Raw genomic sequence first — 21,603 nt, 5'->3', positions numbered from 1 at the left:
ATGGGGCCAACAAGCATATGAAAAAAAAGCTCTACATGACTGATCATTAGAGAGATGAAAATCAAAACAGTGAGATACCATCTCATACTAATCAGAATGACTATTATGAAAAAGTCAAAAAGCAACAGATGCTGGTGAGGCTGTGGAGAAAAAGAAACGTTTATACACTGTTAGTTCTCCCATTCTGTAAATTAGTTCAGCCACTGTAGAAAGCAGTGTGATTCCTCAAAGAGCTGAAAACAGAACTACCATTCAACCCAGAAATCCCATTACTGGGTATATACCCAAAGGAATATAAATTGTTCTGTCATAAAGAAACATGCACATGTTGGTCACTGCAACACTATTCACAATAGCAAAGATATGGAATCAACCTAAATGCACATCAACAGTAGAATGGATAAAGAAAATGTGGTACATATACACCGTGGAATACTATGCAGTCATAAAAAAATGAGACCGTGTCCTGTGCAGGAAAATGGATGGATATGGAGGCCATTATCTTTAGCGAACTAACATAGGAACAGAAAACCAAATACCACATGTTCTCACTTATAAGTGGGAGCTAAATGATGAGAACACATGGACACATATAGGGGAACACCACACACTGGGGTCTATTGGAGGGTGAAGAGTGGGGGAAAGGAGAGGAACAGGAAAAATAAATAATGGGTACAAGGCTCAATACCTAAGTGACTAAATAATCTGTATAACAAACCCTTGTGACCTGAGTTTACTTACATATCAAATCTGCACGTGTACCCCTGAACTTAAAAATTAATAAATAAATAAGCAAGCAAGCAAACAAAGCCCTGCTCTTATTGAGCTTACGTTTGAGTTAAAGAAGGCAGCCAGTAAGAAAATAAGATGTCAGCCGGTAATACAAACAATGCAGAAAAATACAGTTAGGTAAAGATAGAGTGGTGAGGAAAAGTGTGTATGAATTGTTTTAAATAAAGTAATACGGGAAGACTATTCATGAAGAAAATTGGAGCATAGGCAAGGAAATAAAAAAATAATCTATGTGTACACTGAAAAAAGTACATTCCAGGCAGAGGAAACAGCAAGCGTCAAAAATCCAAGGTAAAGATATGCTACTCAGGAGGCTGAGGCAGGAGAATTGCCTGAACCCAGGAGGCGGAGGTTGCGGTGAGCCAAGATCGCGCCATTGCGCTCCAGCCTGGGTAACGAGCGAAACTCCGACTCAAAAAAAAAAAAAAAAGATATGCTTAGCAGGTTCAAGCAAGAGCCAGGAGCTGATGTGACTAGAGTGAGTAATGGGGAAAGTGTTAAAACATGAGGTCAGAGATATCACAGGGAGACAAATGATGGCTGAGCTCATTTCCTGGGTGAAGAATGTCAAATTTTATTCTGAATGAGAGGTGATGCAATTGCAAGACTGCAGAGAAGACATGGTGTGCTTCACCTTTCAAAGGCTTAGTCCTGCTGCTGTGTGATGAGTAAACTAGACGGAGGCAAGAGGGGAAGCAGGCAACAGATAATTCGGGCAACAGATGATGGTAACTGTGTAGATAGTTAGATGGTGAGACTCTAGATATTTTGAAGTCAGGTGGAATAAGATAGATCAAATGTGAGTTGTAAGAGAAACAGAGCTAAGGAAGGAGGACTCCAAAATCTGAGCAACTGGAAAAATCCAATGGGATTATCAATGTGTCAACAACCTGATTTCCCAAACATTATCCCTAATTATATTCAAAACAGGGACAAAAAAGTATCTAACATTTTACAGGCTTTTCGTCTCTGGCTCCTTTAATCAAAAATTGAACTTTCTATTTTACTTAGTTCTTAGGTATTCTTGGCAAATCATGGCTCTCTCTTTCCATTGTTTTTGCCATCTATATACCGGTACCTCAGCAAACGACTTCTACATGATCAAGTTTGTCATCTAAAACCAGTAATCATAAATCTGGTAAATAAAAACCCGATTTCACCGTGATTGGCTTTTAAATCCCTTGCACCTGCAGATTCAAAACAGTGCTATAGGCAGACATTAAGAGCACCATGGCATTCTTTCTGAAGGTACCTAAAGACAGAGGCTAAAAACATTTTAAATCTTACCAAGACAGCATCGAGGAAGTACTGCGAGAAGAATTAGCAGTGTCTTTAGCAGGTGAATAAGGTGCATAATTCCCTACCTGGGGCCCCTTCACCTAACCAAGGTAACATGGTCTGAGCTATCAAAAGAGTGCAAGGGTCAAAAGTCATTCAGTGTCAGGGGGCTGGCATGCTTCTCTTCCATGTGTTTTCTGTCTATAGCTGATGTCTATCGTTAAGTTAAAGTCAAATGAACTGCAGCCCATGATGAGAGGGTGACTGCTGCACAATTCTGCCAACATTTCCCCAGGTGGGTTTTGCAGATCATTAACCACATAAGATTCCCTGAGACGGAAAAAAGCTTCTCTGATCAAACAAATATAGCAAATGTTATATCCTGCATTCCTTCTGTCAAAATGTACAATGTTCTTTCTTTCATTAGAGGTTTTGTCGAGTCCTGTGATAACTAAATCATTAACTGCTTAACTAGCATTTCCCAAACCTGTTTTACCAACAGGTAAAGAAAACAAGAATCTTAATCTGAAAAAGGAGAAGAGGATGACCATTTAGAGACACAACGCAAAGGAAAACGATCAAAATTTCGTGAATGACTTAATGAATGGATGAGGGAGAGATCGATATTGAAGATGACTTCAGTTCTAATGCTGATGACCAGAAAAGGGAGAAAAATACACATGAAGACAAATGACTTCCAAATTCTAAAAAAAATATTTTGTTTCAATTACACTCATTAGGTATGATTGCTATGACCCACGTGCTAAATCAGGCACTTAGAACAAGAACAGTGAACAAGAAAGATACTAATCTTGTATCTGCACAAGTCAGACTATATGAACCACAATGAGAACTAGTCTGATGCATGCAAAGGAATACCATGATTCAGGAGCACTAATATTTTACTGGGATTAAGTACTCCCTTTGGGAATATGGAAAGCCTTGTTCAGGGAAGCATTCCATGAAGCAACTTCTAAGCTGGGACCTATGGAGCCAGGGCATTTTGGTCAGGTGATAAGAGATATCGTTCAGGTACAAAAACAAGGCAGATTGACCAGATGAAGATAGTGAGTCAGGGCTAAACTATTCAACAAAGAGAAATGCAGTTAAGTGTGAGCATCCCGCACAAGACAAAAGGGTGAAACGTAGTTAAATAAACAACTGTGTGTCATGTACAATTGCAACCACATTAGAGGCACAAATATTTCTAAATGAATATAAAACCTGACTCTTTCCAAAGGAAGTCCAACACATTTATCTCACATAAGAGAAAATTCTTCTAGATACTGGGGTGCCATGTAATGTGACAGAATTAAAAGAAAGGAAATAAATTGCCTTTTGCTTTGGGATCCCTCTCACATTCAAAAAGGTCACTGGTCCTTTCTCCCATAAAAAAATTAAAAACTATAAGTGAATGAGGCTGAGTGCACTTGCTCAAGCCTGTAATCCCAGCACTTTGGGAGGCCAAGGCAGGACGATCACTTGAGACCTGGGAGGCCAAGGTGGGCGGATCACTTGAGGCCAGGAGTTTAAGACCAGCCTGGCCAACATGGCAAAATCTTACGTCTACCGAAAATACAAACATTAGCCAGGCGTGGTGGCACACACCTGTAATCCCAGCTACTTGGGAGGCTGAGGCAGGAGAATCACTTGAACCTGGGAGGCAGAGTTTGCAGTGAGCTGAGATGGTGCCACTGCACTCCAGCCTGGGAGACAGAGCAAGACTGCATCTCAAAAAAAAAAAAAAAAAAAAAAGACCACTGAATATTTAGGAAAACTGTTAATACACTGAGGTCTGAAACAATCCTTATTTGGAAGTTTGAACCAGATTCCTAAATACCTGACATTTTACTATGATTCGTATCTTCCACATCCTTTTGCAAGTGACCAAGGCATATTTCCAAATACTAGAAATTTGCTGACATACCTGAAGGGATTAAAAGGTAACTACTAGATTTAAACAGTGAACTTTGTAAAACTGAAACTGCAAGCAGCTTTCTGCAGCAACTAAGCTTTTTTACTTGTTCGCCTTCACACTGTGATTCAGCTGGAGTTAGAAACTTGAACAAGTTCTCGGACCAAGTCAGAAGGCCAACTAGGTAAAAATACGTTACATGTTAAAATAACATGTAAAAGAGCATTGTCCATTTTAGGCATCAAACTTATTTATTTTTTATAATATTCCATGAATCTGTTTTTCACTTTTCTCAAATAAAAGACAGCTTCAAACTGAAGCAGTTTTCTATTTTAAACACAATTATTAAAGTATATTGGTCTCCAGTGGGCTCAATAGAAATATGTGAAAATTTATTTTTACCTAGTTGGCTAAAAGAGTTCTCATGTACCCAAGTAAACCCAATTTTTGTTTAGTGCCCACTGACTGGTATGCTATTCTTCAAATCCCATACTGAGACCTGACCAGCTCAACATTCTGACATGTATCTTCACTTGTTATAAAAACACATTACTCATCAAAATATAAGCACATTCCCAGACAGCATCTTTGATATACCAGGATGCAGCCAAATTCTAGATGACTCTTGGTTGAAGACTATTTGAACTACTCCTTCTAACACCTGTAGCCAATTCTGCATTTGAAGAGCATTCTCTCAAATGTTAAAATAACATGTAAAGGAGCTATGTCCATTTCAGGCATCAAACTTGTTCATCTTTTATAATAATCCATGAATCTGTTTTTCACTGTTCTCAAATAAAAGACAGCTTCAAACTGAAGGAGTTTTCTATTTTAAACACAATTATTAAAGTATATTGGTGTCCAGTGGACTAAATAGAAATATGTGAAAATTTATTTTTAACCTAGTTGGCTAAAAGATTCACGAATATGGCACTGTCTCTTTGACAACCCCTTTGAAATTGGAATCTCAAAAGTCAGGGGAAAGGACTAATTCATATCTGTGACTTATTGGCCCCTGTATGGCAGGGACTAGGTCTCATTCACTACTGTGTCCTCAGTGTTTAGCATAAACCTTAAAATTTTTGGAAACTAGACAAGTGTAGTAAGCACTCAATAGATAATTGTTAAGTAACAAACTAATGCAAAGCATCAAGCTCAACAAAATAAACCACAATAAATGGCAATGTTAGGCCATGATGCATTCTGGGAAAGGAGCAACACCAAATCCAAGATGGCAGCCAGCAGGAGGCTGATGAAGGAAATTGAATAAATCCGCAGATGTGGAATGAAAAAATTCCGTAACATCCAAGTTGATGAAACTAATTTATTGACTTGGCAAGGGCTTACTGATCCTGACAATGCTCCGTATGATAAGGGGGACTTCAGAATAGAAATCAACTTTCCAGCAGAGTACCCATTTAAACCACCAAAGATCACATTTAAAATAAAGATCTGTCACCCAAAGGTCAATGATGAAAAGGGGCAGGTCTGTCTGTCAGTAATTAGTGCTGAAAACTGGAAGCCAGCAACCAAAACTGACCAAGTAATGCAATCCCTCATGGCACTGGTGAATGACCCCCAGCCTGAGCACTGCTTCAGGCTGACCTAGCTGAAGAATATTTTAAAGACCATAAAAAATTCCTCAAGAATACTGAAGAGTTTGTAGAGAAATATGGGGAAAACCAACCTGTGGACTAAAGTCTGCCACAACTGGTTCCGGCAACTGTGAGCAGAGACCCCTCAAAGCAGGACTCTGTGGAAACTGACACATGTCACCACCTGGCATTCACCTTGGCAGTTACTAACTTTCTACACTTTTCTTAATCAAAAAGTGATCTAGGCAATCTGTAAAGAAAGGATTAAAAAATTTAAATGTTCTAAAAAATAAAAATAAAAAATAAATGGCAATATTTGTAAATGAAACACTCTGATTGGAAAAAGAAAAATGTGGTGTTGTAATTTTGCTATATTTTGCCTCATAAAATTTTATTTTCTAAAGTAACTATTAAAATGAATTAAGTTTTGTCTAAAATTTAAAAGACCTGGAATAACACAGATTATTACTTCATCAAAAGGCAGAATCATTAGGAGAAAAGATGATTCCTCTATATCTCAATCTTCTCTTTCCAGGGGAAAATTTGAGTAGAAAATCTTTTCACTATTTAGGACTGGACTGTGCTGTTAATAAAATACAATGTTGAAATGGCTAAATCACATTGGGTGCTATGCAACAAAATTTTTTAGCTACTTTATAAAGTAGCTTTTACATACTTAGCAATCGAGTTGTTTATCAGGTGATAAACACATATGTTAAGAAGGATTAATGCACTTTAATGGAGGAAGTAGGAAACCAGAATAAATTCCATTTAAAGAGATTAACTGAATCTTTTGTAACAAAACCTCTTTTACAATGCAGGGAGATTCCTGGTCAAGATGCCAAATAGGAACAGCTCTGGTCTGCAGCTTCCAGGGAGATCAACAGAGGGCGGGTGATTTCTGCGTTTCCAACTGAGGTACCGGCACATATCATTGGGACTGGTTAGACATTGAGCACAGCCTATGGAGGGTGAACAGAAGCCCCTCACCCGGAAAGCTCAAGGGATTGGGGAATTCCCTCCCCTAGCCAAGGGAAGCCATAAGGGACTGTGCCATAAGGAACGATTCATTGCAGCCCAGATACTATGCCTTTCCCACGGTCTTTGCAATTAGCATACCAGGAGATTCCCTCAAGTGGTTATACTACCAGGGCTCTAGGTTTGAAACACAAAACTGGGCAGCTATTTGGGCAGAAACCGAATTAGCTGTGGGAGTTTTTTGTTTTGTTTTCTTCATATCCAATGATGCCAGGAAGGCCAATGAGACAGAACCATTCACTCCTTGGAAAGGGGGTTGAAGTCAGGGAATCAAGTTGTCTAGCTCAGTGGATCCCACCCCCACAGAGCCCAGTAAGCTAAGATCCACTGGCTTAAAATTCTTGTTGCCAGCAGAGCAGTTTGAAGTCCACCTGGGATGCTCGAGCTTGGTGGGGGAAAGGGTGTCCACCATTACTGAGACTTGAGTAGGCAGTTTTCCGCTTACTGTGTAAACAAAGCCATCAGGAATTTCCAACACGGCAGAGTCCACTGCCTCAAAGCCACTCTAGCCACACTGCCTCTCTTGATTACTCCAGTTTGTGCAGGGCATCTCTGAAAGAAAGGCAGCAGCCCCCATCAGGGGCTTATATAAAACTCCTATCTCCCTGGAACAGAGCACCTGGGGGAAAAGGTGGCCATGGGTGCAGCTTCAGCAGACTTAAACTTTCCTGCCTGCCAGCTATGAAGAGAGCAGTGAATCTCCCAGCACAGCACTCAAGCTCTGCTAAAGGATAGACTGCCACAAGTGGATCCCTGACCCCCATGCCTCCTGACTGGGAGACACCTCCCAGCAGAAGTTGACAGACACCTCATACAGGAGAGCTCCAGCTGGCACCTGGCAGATGCCCCTCTGGGACGAAGCTTCCAGAGGAAGGAACAGGCAGCAATCTGTGCAGCCCCCAGTGGTGATACCCAGGCAAACAGGGTCTGCAGTGGACCTCCAGCAAACTCCAGCAGACTGGTAGCAAAGGGGCCTGACTGTTAGAAGAAAAACTAACAAACAGAAAGGAATAACATCAACATCAATAAAAAGGATATCCATACATAAACTACATTCAAAGGTCACAAACATCGAAGACCAAAGGTAGATAAATCAATGAAGATGAGAACAAACTATCGCAAAAAGGCTGAAAATTCCAAAAACCAGAATGTCTTTTCTCCTCCAAAGGATCATAACTCCTCCTGAGCAAGGGAACAAAAGTGGATGGAGAATTAGTTTGACGAACTCACAGAAGTAGGCTTCAGAAGGGGTGTAATGGCAAACTCCTTTGAGCTAAAAGAGCATGTTCAACCCAATTCTAGGAAGCTAAGAACCTTGAAAAAAGATTAATTTCTAAATAGAATAACCAGTTTAGAGAACATAAATGACCCCCGGAGCTAAAAAACACAGCATGAGAACGTCGTGAAACATACACAATTATCAATAGCAGAATCAATCAAACAGAAAGAAAAAAGGATATCATAGATTGAAGATCAACTTAATAAAATAAACTGTGAATATTAGAGAAAAAGGAATGAAAAGGAACAAAGCCTCCAAGAAATATGGGATTATGTGAAAAGATCTAACCTACATTTGATTGGTGTACCTCAATGTGACAGGGAGAAAACCAAGTTGGAAAACACTTTTCCAGATATTATTCAGGAGAACTTCTACAACCCAGCAAAGCAGGCCAACATTCAAATTCAGGAAATACATAGAACATCACAAAGATACTCCTTGAGAATAGCAGCCCAAGACACCTACTGGTCAGATTCACCAAGGTTGAAATGAAGGAACAAATGCTAAGGCAGCCAGAGAGAAAGGTCGAGTTACTCACAAATGGAAGCCCATCAGACTCACAGTGGATCTTACTGCAGAAAACCTACAAGCCTGAAGAGCTGGAAGGCAATATTCAACATCCTTAAAGAAAAGAATTTTCAGCCGGGCGCGGTGGCTCAAGCCTGTAATCCCAGCACTGTGGGAGGCCGAGGCGGGTGGATCACGAGGTCAAGAGATCGAGACCATCCTGGTCAACATGGTGAAACCCCGTCTCTACTAAAAATACAAAAAAAATTAGCTGGGCATGGTGGCGCGTGCCTGTAATCCCAGCGACTCAGGAGGCTGGGGCAGGAGAATTGCCTGAACCCGGGAGGCGGAGGTTGCGGTGAGCCGAGATCGCGCCATTGCACTCCAGCCTGGGTAACAAGAGTGAAACTCCGTCTCAAAAAAAAAAAAGAAAAGAATTTTCAACCCAGAATTTCATATCCAGTCAAACTAAACTTCCTAAGCAAAGGAGAAATAAAATCCTGTACAGACAAGCAAATGCTGAGAGATTTTGTCACCACCAGGCCTGCCTTACAAGAGCTTCTGAAGGAAGCACCAAAAATAGAAAGGAAAAACCAGTACCAGCCATTGCAAAAACATGCCAACATGTAAAGACCATTGACACTATGAAGAAACTGTATCAACTCATGGGCAAAATAACCAGTAGCATAATAATGACTAAATCAAATTCATAATAACAATATTACCCTTAAATGAAAATGGGCTAAATGCCCCAATTAAAAAACACAGACTGGCAAATTGGATAAGGAGTCAAGAAACATTGGTGTGCTGTATTCATGAGACTCATCTTCATGCAAAGACACACATAGGCTCATAATAAAGAGATGGAGGAATATTTGCCGAGCAAATGAAAGCAAAAAAAAAAAAAAAAGCAGGGGTTGCAATCCTAGTCTCTGATGAAACAGACTTTAAACCAACAAATATCAAAAAAGACAAAAGCATTACATAATGGTAAAAAGGTCAATGCAACAAGAAGAGCTAAGTATCCTAAATATACATGCACCCAATACAGGAGCACTCAGATTCATAAAGCAAGTTCTTAGAGACTTGCAAACAGTCTTAGACCCCCACACAATAATAGTAGGAGAATTTAACATCCCACTGTCAATATTAGAAAGATCAACAAAACAGAAAATTAATAAGCATATTTAGAACTTGAACTCAGTTCTGGACCGAGTGGACCTAGTAGATATCTACAGAACTCACCACCCCAAATCAACAGACCACACATTCCTCTCAGCACCACATTGGACTTATTGTAAAATCTACCACATAATTGGTAGTAAAACACCCCTCAGCAAATGCAAAGGAACGGAAATCATAACAGTCTCTCAGACCACAATGAAAATGAATTAGAACTCAGGATTAAGAAACTCACTCAAAACCACACAACTACATGGAAACTGAACAACCTGCTCCTGAATGACTACTGGGTAAATAACGAAATTAAGGTAGAAATAAATAAGTTCTTTGAAACTAATGAGAACAAAGACACAATGTACCAGAACCTCTGGGACAGATAAAGCAGTGTTTAGAGGAAAATTTATAGCATTAAAAGCCCATATGAGAAAGCAGGAAAGATCTAAAATCGACACTCTAATATCACAATTAAAGAACTAGAGAAGCAAGAGCAAACAAATTCAAAAGCTAGCAGAAGACAAGAAGTAACTAAGATCAGAGTGGAAGTGAAGGGGATAGAGACACACACACACACACACACACACACACACACAAAACCCTTCAGAAAAAATCAAGGAATCCAGGAGCTGGTTTTTTTAAAAAGATTAGCAAAATAGACCATTAGCCAGATTAATAAAGAAGAGAGAAGAATCAAATACACGCAATAAAAAATGATAAAGGGGATATCACCACTGTTCCTACAGAAATACAAAGTACCATCAGAGAATATTATAAACACCTCTACACAAATAAACTAAAAAATCTAGAAGAAATGGATAAATTCCTGGCCACATACACCATCCCAAGACTAAACCAGGAGGAAGTTGAATCCCTGAATAGAACAAAAACATGTTCAAATTGAGGCAGTAATTAACACCCTACCAACGAAAAAAGCCCAGGACAAGATGGACTCACAGTCAAATTCTACCAGAGGTACAAAGAAGAGCTAGTACCATTCTTTCTCATAGAAACAATAAACAAATAGGGACTCCCCACTAACTCATTTTATGAGGTCAGCATCATCCTGATATCAAAACCTGGCAGACACACACACACACACACACACACACACACACACACACACACACACAGAGAGAGAGAGAGAGAGAGAGAGAGAGAGAGAAAACTTCAGGCCAATATCCCTGATGAACTTCAATGCAAAAATCCTCAATAAAACACTGGCAAACCAAATGCAGCAACACATTGAAAAGCTTATCCACCATGATCAAGTCAGCTTCATCCCTGGGATGCAAGGCTGGTTCAACATATGCAAATCACATAACCCATCACATAAACAGAACCAATGACAAAAACCACATGATTATCTCAATAGATGCAGATAAGGCCTTTGTTAAAATTCAACACCCCTTCATGCTAAAAACTCTCAATAAATGAGGTATTGATTGAACTTATCTCAAAATAATAAGAGCTATTTATGACAAACCCACAGCCAATATCATACTGAAGCATTCCCTATGAAAACCGGAACAAGACAAGGATGCCCTCTCTCACCACTTTTATTCAACACAGTATTGAAAGTTCTAGCCAGGGCAATCAGGCAAGAGAAAGAAATAAAGGATATTCAAATAGGAAGAGATGAAGTCAAACTGTCTCTGTTTGCAGATGACATGACGTATGTTGAGAAAACCCGTTGTCTCAGTACAAAATCTCCTTAAGATGATAAGCAACTTCAGCAAAGTCTCAGGATACAAAATCATTGTGCAAAAATCACAAGCATTCCAATGTACCAATAATAGAGAGCCAAATCATGAGTGAACTCCCATTCACAATTGCTACAAAGAAAATAAAATACCTAGACACACAGCTAATAAGCAATGTGAAGGACCTCTTCAAGGAGAACAACAAACCACTGTTTAAGGAAATAAGAGAGGACACAAACAAATGGAAAAATCATTCCATGCTCATGGATAGGAAGAATCAATATCGTGAAAATGGTCATACTGCCCAAAGTAATTTATAGATTCAATGCTATCCCCATCAAGCTACCATTGACTTTCTTCACAGAATTAGAAAAAACTATCTTAAATTTTATATGGAACCAAAAGGAGCCCATATAGGTAAGACACTCCTAAGCAAAAACATCAAAGCAGGAGGCATCAAAATATCAGACTTCAAACTATACTACAAGGACACAGTAACCAAAACAGCATGATACTGGTACCAAAACAGATATATAGACCAATGGAACAGAACAGAGCCCTTGGAATTAATGCCACACACTCACAGCCACCTGATCTTTCACAGACCTGACAAAAACAAACAATGGGGAAAGGATTCCCTATTTAATAAGTGGTGTTGGGAAAACTGACTAGCCACATGCAGAAAACCGAAACTGCATCCCTTCCTTACACCTTATACAAAAATCCACTCAAGATGGATTAAAGACTTAAATCTAAGACCTAAAACCATAAAAACCCTAGAAGAAAACCTCAGCGTACCATTCAGGACATAGGCATGGGCAAAGCCTTCATGACTAAAACAACAAAAGCAATGGCAACAAAGCCAAAATTGACAAATGGGAATTAATTAACTAAAGAGCTTCTGTACAGCAAAAGAAACTATCATCAGAGTGAACAGACAACCTACAGAATGGGAGAAAAATTTGCAATTCACCCCTCTGACAAAGGGCTAATATCCACAATCTACAAGTAACTTAAACAAATTTACGAAAAAAAAAAAAAAAAAAAAAAAAAAAAAAACAGCCCCATCAAAAAGTGGGCAAATGATATGAACAGACACTTCACAAAAGAAGACATTTATGCAGTCAACAAACATATGAGAAAAAGCTCATCATCACTGGTCATTAGAGAAATGCAAATCAAAACTACAATGAGACATCATCTCATGCCAGTTAGAATGGTGATCATTAAAAACTCTGGAAACAACAGATGCTGGAGAGGATGTGGAAAAATAGGAACACTTTTACAGTGTTGGTGGGAGTGTAAATTAGTTCAACCATTGTGGAAGACAGTGTGGCAATTCCTCAAAGATTTAGAATCAGAAATATTTGACCCAGCAATCCCATAACTAGGTATGTACCTAAAGGATTATAAATCATTCTAGTGTAAAGACACATGCACACATATATTTATTCCAGCAGTATTTACAATAGCAAAGACTTGAAACCAACCCAAATGCCCATCAAAGATAGACTGGATAAAGAAAATGTGGCACATATACACCATGGAATACTATGCAGCCAAAAAAAAAAGAATGAGTTCATGTCCTTTGCAGCATCATAAATGAAGCTGGAAACCATCATTCTCAACAAACTAGCACAGGAACAGAAAACCAAACACCACATATTCTTACTCATAAGTAGGATTTGAACAATGAGAACACATGGACACAGGGAGGGGAACATCAGACACCAGGGCCTGTCAGTGGGTGGGGGAAGAGGGGAGGGATAGTATTAGGAGAAATACCTAACATAGATGACAGGTTGATGGGTGCAGGAAACCACCACGGCACATGTATACACATTGGGAAAAGCAGCAAAGGAGAAAGGACTTACAGAGTGCCTACGTAAGTTGGTTATGAGTAACATATAAACAAGGAACAACAAACTGTGGAAGGCTGCAGAAGGCCTCTGAGGAGGAAAGCCTCTCCATGCCTCATGTTCCAGAGCAGGGTGACCTAGGCTCTGTCACCATAAACATTGTGCTCAAGGACGTAAAACCCCTTCGTAGCACTATGACATAGCCAGACTTGTAGGCTCCTTGTAAGGCCCGCGTTCCATCAACTGCACATAGATAACAGGCTAAAGATAACCACATGTTCTTATTTTATGAAACTCCCAAACCACCACTGTTATCAGTCCTTAGAATGACACGCCAGTTCCAGCTCACTAATTTACTTCCAGCTCATTGATTCACTCCACCATCACGTAACCCACTCTCTACCATTACTCCACCCCTACCCTGTAGATTAAAGTGATTATAATCAATAAATAGTGTGGATGATCAGAGTTCGGGGCCTTCACTGCCTCCTCCAGAGTAATAAGTGATGGTCCCCTGGTCCCCCGTCTCTCTTAATCTGTCTTTTTCTCATTCCTTTGTTACCACCAAACTTGGGGTACCCATAGGTCATGTAGGGCTGGCTCCCTACATTTTGGTGCCCAACGTGGGATTCGTGGATTCCCTATGTTCTGACCCACCAATATGTGGGGCTCGTGGATCCCTACATATACCTATGTAACAAACCTGTACATTCTGCACATGTATCCCAGAACTTAAGGTATAATTTTAAAAATTCATGAAAACAGACATTTGTAAACTCTTCTTTCAAAATGTAATGTGGTAATCCCAGCTAATCAGGAGGCTAGGGTGTAGGGATTTCTTGAGGCCAGATTTTGATACCAGCCGGGGCAATACAGTAAGACTCCATCTCAGAACAACAACAAAAAAAAAACTTTATAATGAAAACCTTAAATAATGTAATGCAGATTACTCTTTACAAATAAAATGTTTTAGTGAATCTGAGAAATATCGGTATCATCAATATTAGAAATTATGTAGGTAAATGCCTGCATTCATATCCAAATTCATGAAAAGAGAAGGAAACCATTCAGGTTGGGAAAACCAAGGCATAATATTAAAATGTCTTAACTCTAAGTACTTCAGTGTACTTTATTCAGAAAAGTCTGTTAACAAAAGTAACATACCCACCTCAGAATTTTTGTAGGTTACAATATTGTTCTCTTCACTAATTTTATCCATTTTTATGTAAATGGAATTCACTGTCTACTTTGAAAGAATGGCCATCAGTTTCCTAGAACAAACAGCCTTAACATTACTAACAAAGTTTTAACATATGGTTAACGGATTCCTTCCTGTGACTTCCCATCTCAGTAAGTGATAGATCCATCCTTCCAGTCTCTCAGAATACAAATCCATTAATGTAAGAGACTGTAGGAAAAACCAGTGTTTCTCCTGCTCTCACACATCACTCAACACTTCTGACACCAGATCCTTCCACAGCCACCAGCTGAGCGTCCTCTAATTCAATTCAATCCTAACACTATGCACCTGGAGATACCATCAGCTCTTGGCTTAAGGACTAAATCCCTCACGACTGCCCCCCATTCCGATGCCAATTCCAAATCCCAGGTTGTGACCTGTACTTCGAACCACCAGCTATAAATCAGAGATCCTATAACCCACCTCTTTGGGTTTGATTAATTTTCTAGAGCTGCTCACAGAATTCAGAGAAACATTTCATATATATTTACCCATTTACTATAAAAAAAATTACAAAGCATATGGATGAATAGCCAGTTGGAGAGCTGCATAGGGTGAGGTATGGGAGAAGGGTTACAGAGCTTCCATGTCCTGCATAGGGTGAGGTATGGGAGAAGGGGTACAGAGCTTCCATGTCCTCCCTGGGTGGGTGCCTTCTAGGAACCTCCACATGTTCAGCTACCCAAAAGTTCTCTGAACACTGTCCTTTATTTAGGATTTATATGGAGGCTTCAATTCTACAGGTATAACTGATTACATCACTAGCCATTGATAATCAACTCAACCTTCAGCTCCCGAGAGGTTGAGAGATGGGGTTGAAAGTCCCAACTCTGTGGTCATGCCTTGGTCATTCTGGTGACCAGCCCCCATCCAGAAGTTACCAAGGGCATCCAGCCACTAGTCACCTTATTAGCGTGCAAAAGACACTACTATCAAGGGTTTTAGGAGCTGTATGACAGGACACAGGGATGAAGACCAAATACATATTTCACACTATCACAATTAGCAAATTCAACTGGCTCTACTTTTAGAACATCTTCCTTCCACCTTCACTGGCATCTCCAAGCCACCGTTCTCTCTCACCTGGATGGCTTGCAAGAGACAGACTTGTCTCATACTGCCTCCTTTGCCCATCTACAATCTGTGTTCCACTTTCTCTTCTGAAAAGCAAGTGAAATGATGCCATGCCTCTGCAATGTCTTTATCAGAATAAAATCCACAGCCCTCAGTATGTCCTGCACAGGCTGCCAGGGCATTTCTCACTGCTGCGTTCATGACCTCTTATCATATCACTCTTGCCCTTGCTCCACCGATGTGCCCTCACCTGTGAGATTCACGCTTGCTGTTTTTTCTGCCTGTACTGCATGTTCCTCAGCCATCCACATGGTTCTCATTTCCTTGCTTCTTTCAGAGAAATAAGCAAATGCCTCCTTATCATGTTTCCCTGACCAATCTATATAAGATAGCATACATGCCCCATAACTACCTACAGATAACACTGAGCTTGCTTTTCTTCACAGCATTTATTCCTCCAAATATATTATTAACTATCAAAATGAAATTTTTAATGAACAGAAGATTTACCTCTTGTTAACTGGACTTCTAAATGCTTAGGGAAGAGTCTGGCACATAGTAAGCTAGAATTAATGGTCCCTAAAAAGTATTGACAAATCAAGACAAAAATAAGATGATGTATACCTGGCACCCAGCACACAAACTCCAGTGGCAACAAGAGTACTGTCCCCACTACTCACCAATCTTGTTCCTGGCCTTCCTCGAATGTGAGATTACCTCTAAGAATTAGCCTTCTAGTGAAGTGCTGGCTTAGACACCACGAACTGTAACACGTAACAAAGCTAGAGGAAAGCAGAAAAATAGCATCCTCCCTCACCCCGTCTCAAAACACTCAACACACGGCTCCTCACCCAGTAGGCACTCAATAATACATGACTGTCAGGAAGCATGACCATTTTTATTTTACTAGAGAGGGAAGCAGAATGAGAGATGACATTTTCTCATGACTTGAGCTTATACAATCGGAAGGAAGAAAGCGGTTGTAGTAAGAGAGGCAGGCTCTTCAAATTCTCACAAAACACAAATTCCTAGTTTTGCTTTGGATGGGAAGGGCTTCATATCGGCATGTTGGGGGAGAAAGGGTGAAGGGAAAAATGCTCGGACTATGCTATTTTATTTGGTAAAAATGGCTATTTTTCCCTCTGATATTCTTGGACCACCCAAATGTCATGTTTCTATGCCCCGCTGTCTGGATGCTATCAAAGGCACGGCTTTGAGCTGAAAGGAAGGAGTCAGTCATATGCTCATCTTCTCACATGCTGCTACCACTGCTGATTTTTTAAAAAGCTTTGTGACCTAGAAAGGAGATGTACGGTATGAATGATGCACGGACTGCAGAGAGCATAGGGCGTCATCAGTCTATTTATACCTCCAGGAAGGAAAAAATGAGTACAGCGCAATGGCTGTATATTCCAAGGACTGAGTATGCAAAGATCATCTGGAAGAAACAATAAACAACAGAGTGAGGGCGGCATTTATGTCGTCAGTGAGAAAGAAAAGGTGAGGCCATATTCCCATGTTCCTTGATCTTTCCAAAATTCTGTTGACTTTTACAGAATTTCAAGTTGATCCTCTGATACTTCCCATGACTGGATAAAGCATCCCAAATCTGAGTTAAAGACATTGCCATCCACATTTTAATATAGCTTCACCTCATGTGTGCATATAGACTCACATTTAGCTGTAATTGATAGCCATTTGGATATACTCTAAGTCCCGAGGGAAAGTTTTTTAGGGTTAAGAAAGTATTTGGAAAAGTCTTACAGTTACTCATGCTACTTAACTCCAAAAATGGGGAAAATGAGATTTACACAGATTTGTACAATATGATAGAAAAAAAATTTCTTTTCTCAAGGTGCATAGTCTGTTTCCCTTAAGATGTGAAATCCTTCCAGGACAAAGCAGGGAAAAAGCACCCAGGCCCAGCTGCTAACAGCTATTCCTCCATCACTGGAGAATTTAATGCCAGGCTTTACCTTCAGACTTCCATTTGTTTCAAATGTAAGCAGTATAACATGTAGCCTAACAGATAAGTTGTTCTGAAATGTACCCATTTTGCTTTTTTTGAAACCCGTTTATTTATGCAATTACTGCCAGCTTCACTTGCTTTTGGAGTTATTTTACTAGCAGTGGTGATGGGTTTGATGACAGCTGGCCTGAGTATGAGGTGTTTTCTAAGGCCTGACATTAGGTATTTCCTAGTGCAAAATTTACTGATCCCACGTAGGTTCAAACCTAGAGCCAGGATTCCTTAATGGAACACAAACGGATTTACTTTGAATACGCTTAAGGTTCACAGCAAATACTTCCTGTTTCTATTACTGTCCAAGTCTTCTTACCATGTCTGAGGTAGACAATTTAAGGCTTGATTCTTCACCCTTTCCTTTCACCTGCTGAAATCCCATTTAGTTTTAATGCACCAGGCATGCACCGTTATTTCATCCTAGGTACTCCTTCCACAGCCTGACCTATAAAGGACTGACACTGAGTCTTGGCTTGTTCAGATCAGAGAGAAATAGCACTTTTACTTCAATTTCAAAAGCTTCCAAGGTAACTTTTGAGCTTATAAATGTCAATAATTTGCTGTCAAGCCAATTAATTCTTAACCCAGCTGCTACATATAGGAAACATAGAGTCTGACAGCAAGTCAATGAATTTAGAATTAAAACAGTATTGACTATGTTTCTCAAAATGTAAACGGATGATACAAATTAATACAACCAATTTGTTTTATTTGTTTTGGTTTTGTTTTTGAATGGGTTTGTGGGTTTTAGAGGTATTGCTCTTTGTTGTTTATGTGTATTTGAGCATGGAAAACATATTCATGATGGACGGGTCAGGAGCTGGAGAACAGGGATAGAGAAAGCAGGAAAGAAAACTCATATAGGTACTCTGTAAGTTAAACTCACAGGTACTTGATAAACATTGGCTGTGTGATCATACAGTGGAGGGGAAAGGAATGACATGCTGTATTATCTTTGAAGACTCCTCTATATGCGCCACACTACTATGAATAGAAAATTGATTTTCATGTGCTCAATAATGGCAGAGCTCTCTTCTCTCTTAACTTTCTGCTACATAAACCAGTCCTGCAAGGTCTTCCCTCCTTCTTTTCCTTCTCTTATATTGCCACAGGGGAACTCACAGAAGGAGTCTGACTTTAAAAGGAGATAAACCTAGCACAAACAAAATCGTTGTGCTTTCAATAGGTTATTGAAGCAGAAACATTCAGAGGGAGTTTTAAACAATTTGGCAAATTTTCTGAGAGGCAGAGCAATGATGTTCTGTAAGAAAATTTGCTAAATGAAAATAAGTAGAATAATTAATACCTATTTCTCTTTTCAAAAAAGAAATTTCATTTTCATGGAATTAGGGTTTTTATGATTTTCATATTTCATCCTTAACTTATGCTAATGCCCGTTTATAATATTCAGCATAATTACTGTGGGGCAAAAGAAAGCAAAAGGATCTACACATATATATTTAATGTACACACAGCAAATGAAAAGAGATAGTATTGTGCAATTTTAAAAAATAGCTAGTCAAAATAGTGACTAGTCAAAGTTTTTGAAGGAAACAGATATTTCTTTTAGATTTCCTAATTTTATAGACATATCCTCAATCACACTGTCATCATTCATTCTAAAAAATAATGAGGTATCACCTAAATAGCTTATGTCAGAATTAATTCTTAAATAAGTATATTCGTAATTCCTCCTGTCACCCACATCCCTTACATAGCTATGCAGATAGTCAAGCTCCTATATCCTACTTAGGAGTTAGGAATATAGTGGTACAGTTTATCAACATCCATAGATAGAACAGAGTAAGATTTCCTCTCACTTACATTTATGGTAAATCTCCCTCAAATCAATTTCTATTTAACTTCTTGCAAAAAGAAATAAAAACCAGCAGTTAGTGCTGACAAATTAAACTAAAGGTATATACATACCAAATATATACATTTATATATTTACATTTGTATACATGCATTTATATATACATTTATATATTTTACACCTATTCAAGAGCACTTAATTATAGAATTCAAGAGCACTCAAACTCTGCTCATTACCATTGATTGATAAATTATTTATGAAAGATGATCATGACCTCCCTAAAAAAAAGGATCCCTCTAAGCATGATATATTTCTAGGAATAATGCACCCTATTTTCTGTGACACTGCCTTCTTCTTCAATACTATCAGTAGGTGGATGATAGAGTTCTAACACATTTTTGTGCCACAACCATGAAATGCTTTCATTTATTGTGTTAAGTTTAAGCACATGTTTCAATATTCAGTGTTTTCAACTGAGATAATGATTTTGAAAGATACGATCACACATGTTTAGGATTTTTTTAGTTTTAACTTCCAAACTGCTACATTTAACTTGACACTTTTACAAACTACTAGTGAACATAAATTTCAAAAGAATTGTCTTACAATTTCAAATCTTTAACACATTACAGTGCTGTTAACTGTCTCCATGTGTCTCCCACTGTCAGCCACGTGGTGGAACTGGGCTTCCCTGTCTCCTTGACATTTGATGAGGCTATGGGAGGTCAGTAAAATGTATGCATCACTACCAAGCAGCAGTGCTAAGAACCAGCGTGTGATTACCATGTTCTCTCCCTCTCCCGTGTGATTGTGAAAGCATATGCCAAGCGGAGCTTCCTTCATGGGTAACTATGACAAGCAGAGTCTTCCTTTTAATCTACACAAACATGAGGGAAATCTTTTTTGTTGTAAGCCATTACAATATTTGTGGCTGTTGCGATGCAAGATAACTTGGCCTATCCTAACTAGTATACATAACAGGTCGTGATTATGGAACATACACTGGAAATTTGGGGAAAAATTATATTAGTTAACTTTAAAAGCCATTTTAACATGGAATAGGTAATGCCAATGATTAAATTCCCTTTTGGTATAGAATTGCACGTCTGAAAACAGATTTTCAAATTTTTATGAAATAGAGGGTTAATAAGCAGTTCAATATTTCACAATAAATGAGAAAAGCAAAGAAAATAGGTGGATCCAGAAATGCAAAAGGGTCATCCAAGAGGAGGCACTAACTTAAGGAAAAGCAGAGGAAGATAACAAGGAGGGTTCAGAGAAAGGAAAGTAGTTCCAAATGAAGCTATACAGATTGGCAGGGCCTTGTACACCATGGGGAGAAACAAGAAATGCCTTCTGTGGACCCTGAGAGCCCTGGAGGATCATAAGCACATGGACTATATGATCAGATCTGTAATTCCAAATGGTTTGTCCTGGCGGTTTAAAAGCAGGGTTGAAGAGAGAGACGGGTGAGATGAGACAGTAATTAGGAGGAACACATAATTCACTCTGCTCAAAAATATCGTCTGAGTGATTTATCAGAATGAAATATCCATCCTTCCCTGTAGTACCAAATACCAACATTGGGGAACAAAGATTAGTGGTCGAGACCCCAGTCCCTGGTTTCAAGTTCATCTCCTGCCACATATTAGTTGTATCATGTCTTGAATTCTTTATCCATATATTTCTACTTCTTAGGTTAACATGAAAGTTAAATAATTTATGTCAAATGCTTGTTTTAGCAAAGTACCTGGCTTTCAGTGAGAATTAACTTGTCGATCTAATGCATTTTATGACCCATGACATAATTGCATTATTATTCTTCAATACCGTATTTTTTCACTCTTATGCTACTAATGACGTTGCCTATGACTGTGTCTTTCCCAGGTCTCTCCCTTTTCAAATTCTTCTCACCCTTCAGGATCCCACTCAATGACTATCTACTCCATGAAGGATACTACTCAATGACTACTCTACTCCATGAATGCTTCCTTTGCCTCAGTAAATAAAAATAATGTCTTTTAAGTCTGAACTATAACACGGCTTCTAATTGCTTCATGGTACTTAATTACATATTATTTGCAGAATTTATTTTTCTCAATTATGTTCTATTTTCCTTTAACCACTATCACTTCTTATGTATCCACATATATTCCCAACAGTACTTTGTTGAAGTGCCTTGAATTTACTGAGGTTCACTGTTGAACAATTCAAGGAATTAGATCCAATCCTAGCATATAATTTCATTATAATTTATTAGGATAATACATGTTTTCATTCATGTGTAAGAAACAATTTTACAAAATGG

General features: G+C 39.0%; 1 protein-coding gene and 1 pseudogene across 4 annotated transcripts in view; one reads left to right on the top strand and one right to left on the bottom strand.

Moving 5' to 3' along the window:
* Positions 1-21,603, bottom strand: part of PDE3A (phosphodiesterase 3A) — a 325,385-nt gene that overhangs the window by 233,762 nt on the left and 70,020 nt on the right. Inside the window, exon 1 of one of the 4 annotated variants that reach the window (XM_032253814.1) lies at positions 6,050-7,205. The exons of the other annotated variants lie outside the window; for them this stretch is intronic. Coding sequence (XP_032109705.1) covers positions 6,050-6,070 — 21 coding nt within the window. The 5' untranslated portion in view covers positions 6,071-7,205. Of the gene's footprint in view, positions 1-6,049; positions 7,206-21,603 lie in introns of those variants that run through there. 4 annotated transcript variants of the gene reach the window in all.
* Positions 5,112-5,683, top strand: LOC116533884 (annotated as a pseudogene).

This window comes from Sapajus apella, unplaced genomic scaffold, assembly GCF_009761245.1.
Source record: "Sapajus apella isolate SASKATOON/1434 unplaced genomic scaffold, GSC_monkey_1.0 scaffold84, whole genome shotgun sequence".
In the NCBI taxonomy this organism is placed as follows: domain Eukaryota; kingdom Metazoa; phylum Chordata; class Mammalia; order Primates; family Cebidae; genus Sapajus; species Sapajus apella.
Note: the sequence above shows the minus strand (reverse complement) of the source record. Positions and strands in the feature narration are given on the sequence as shown.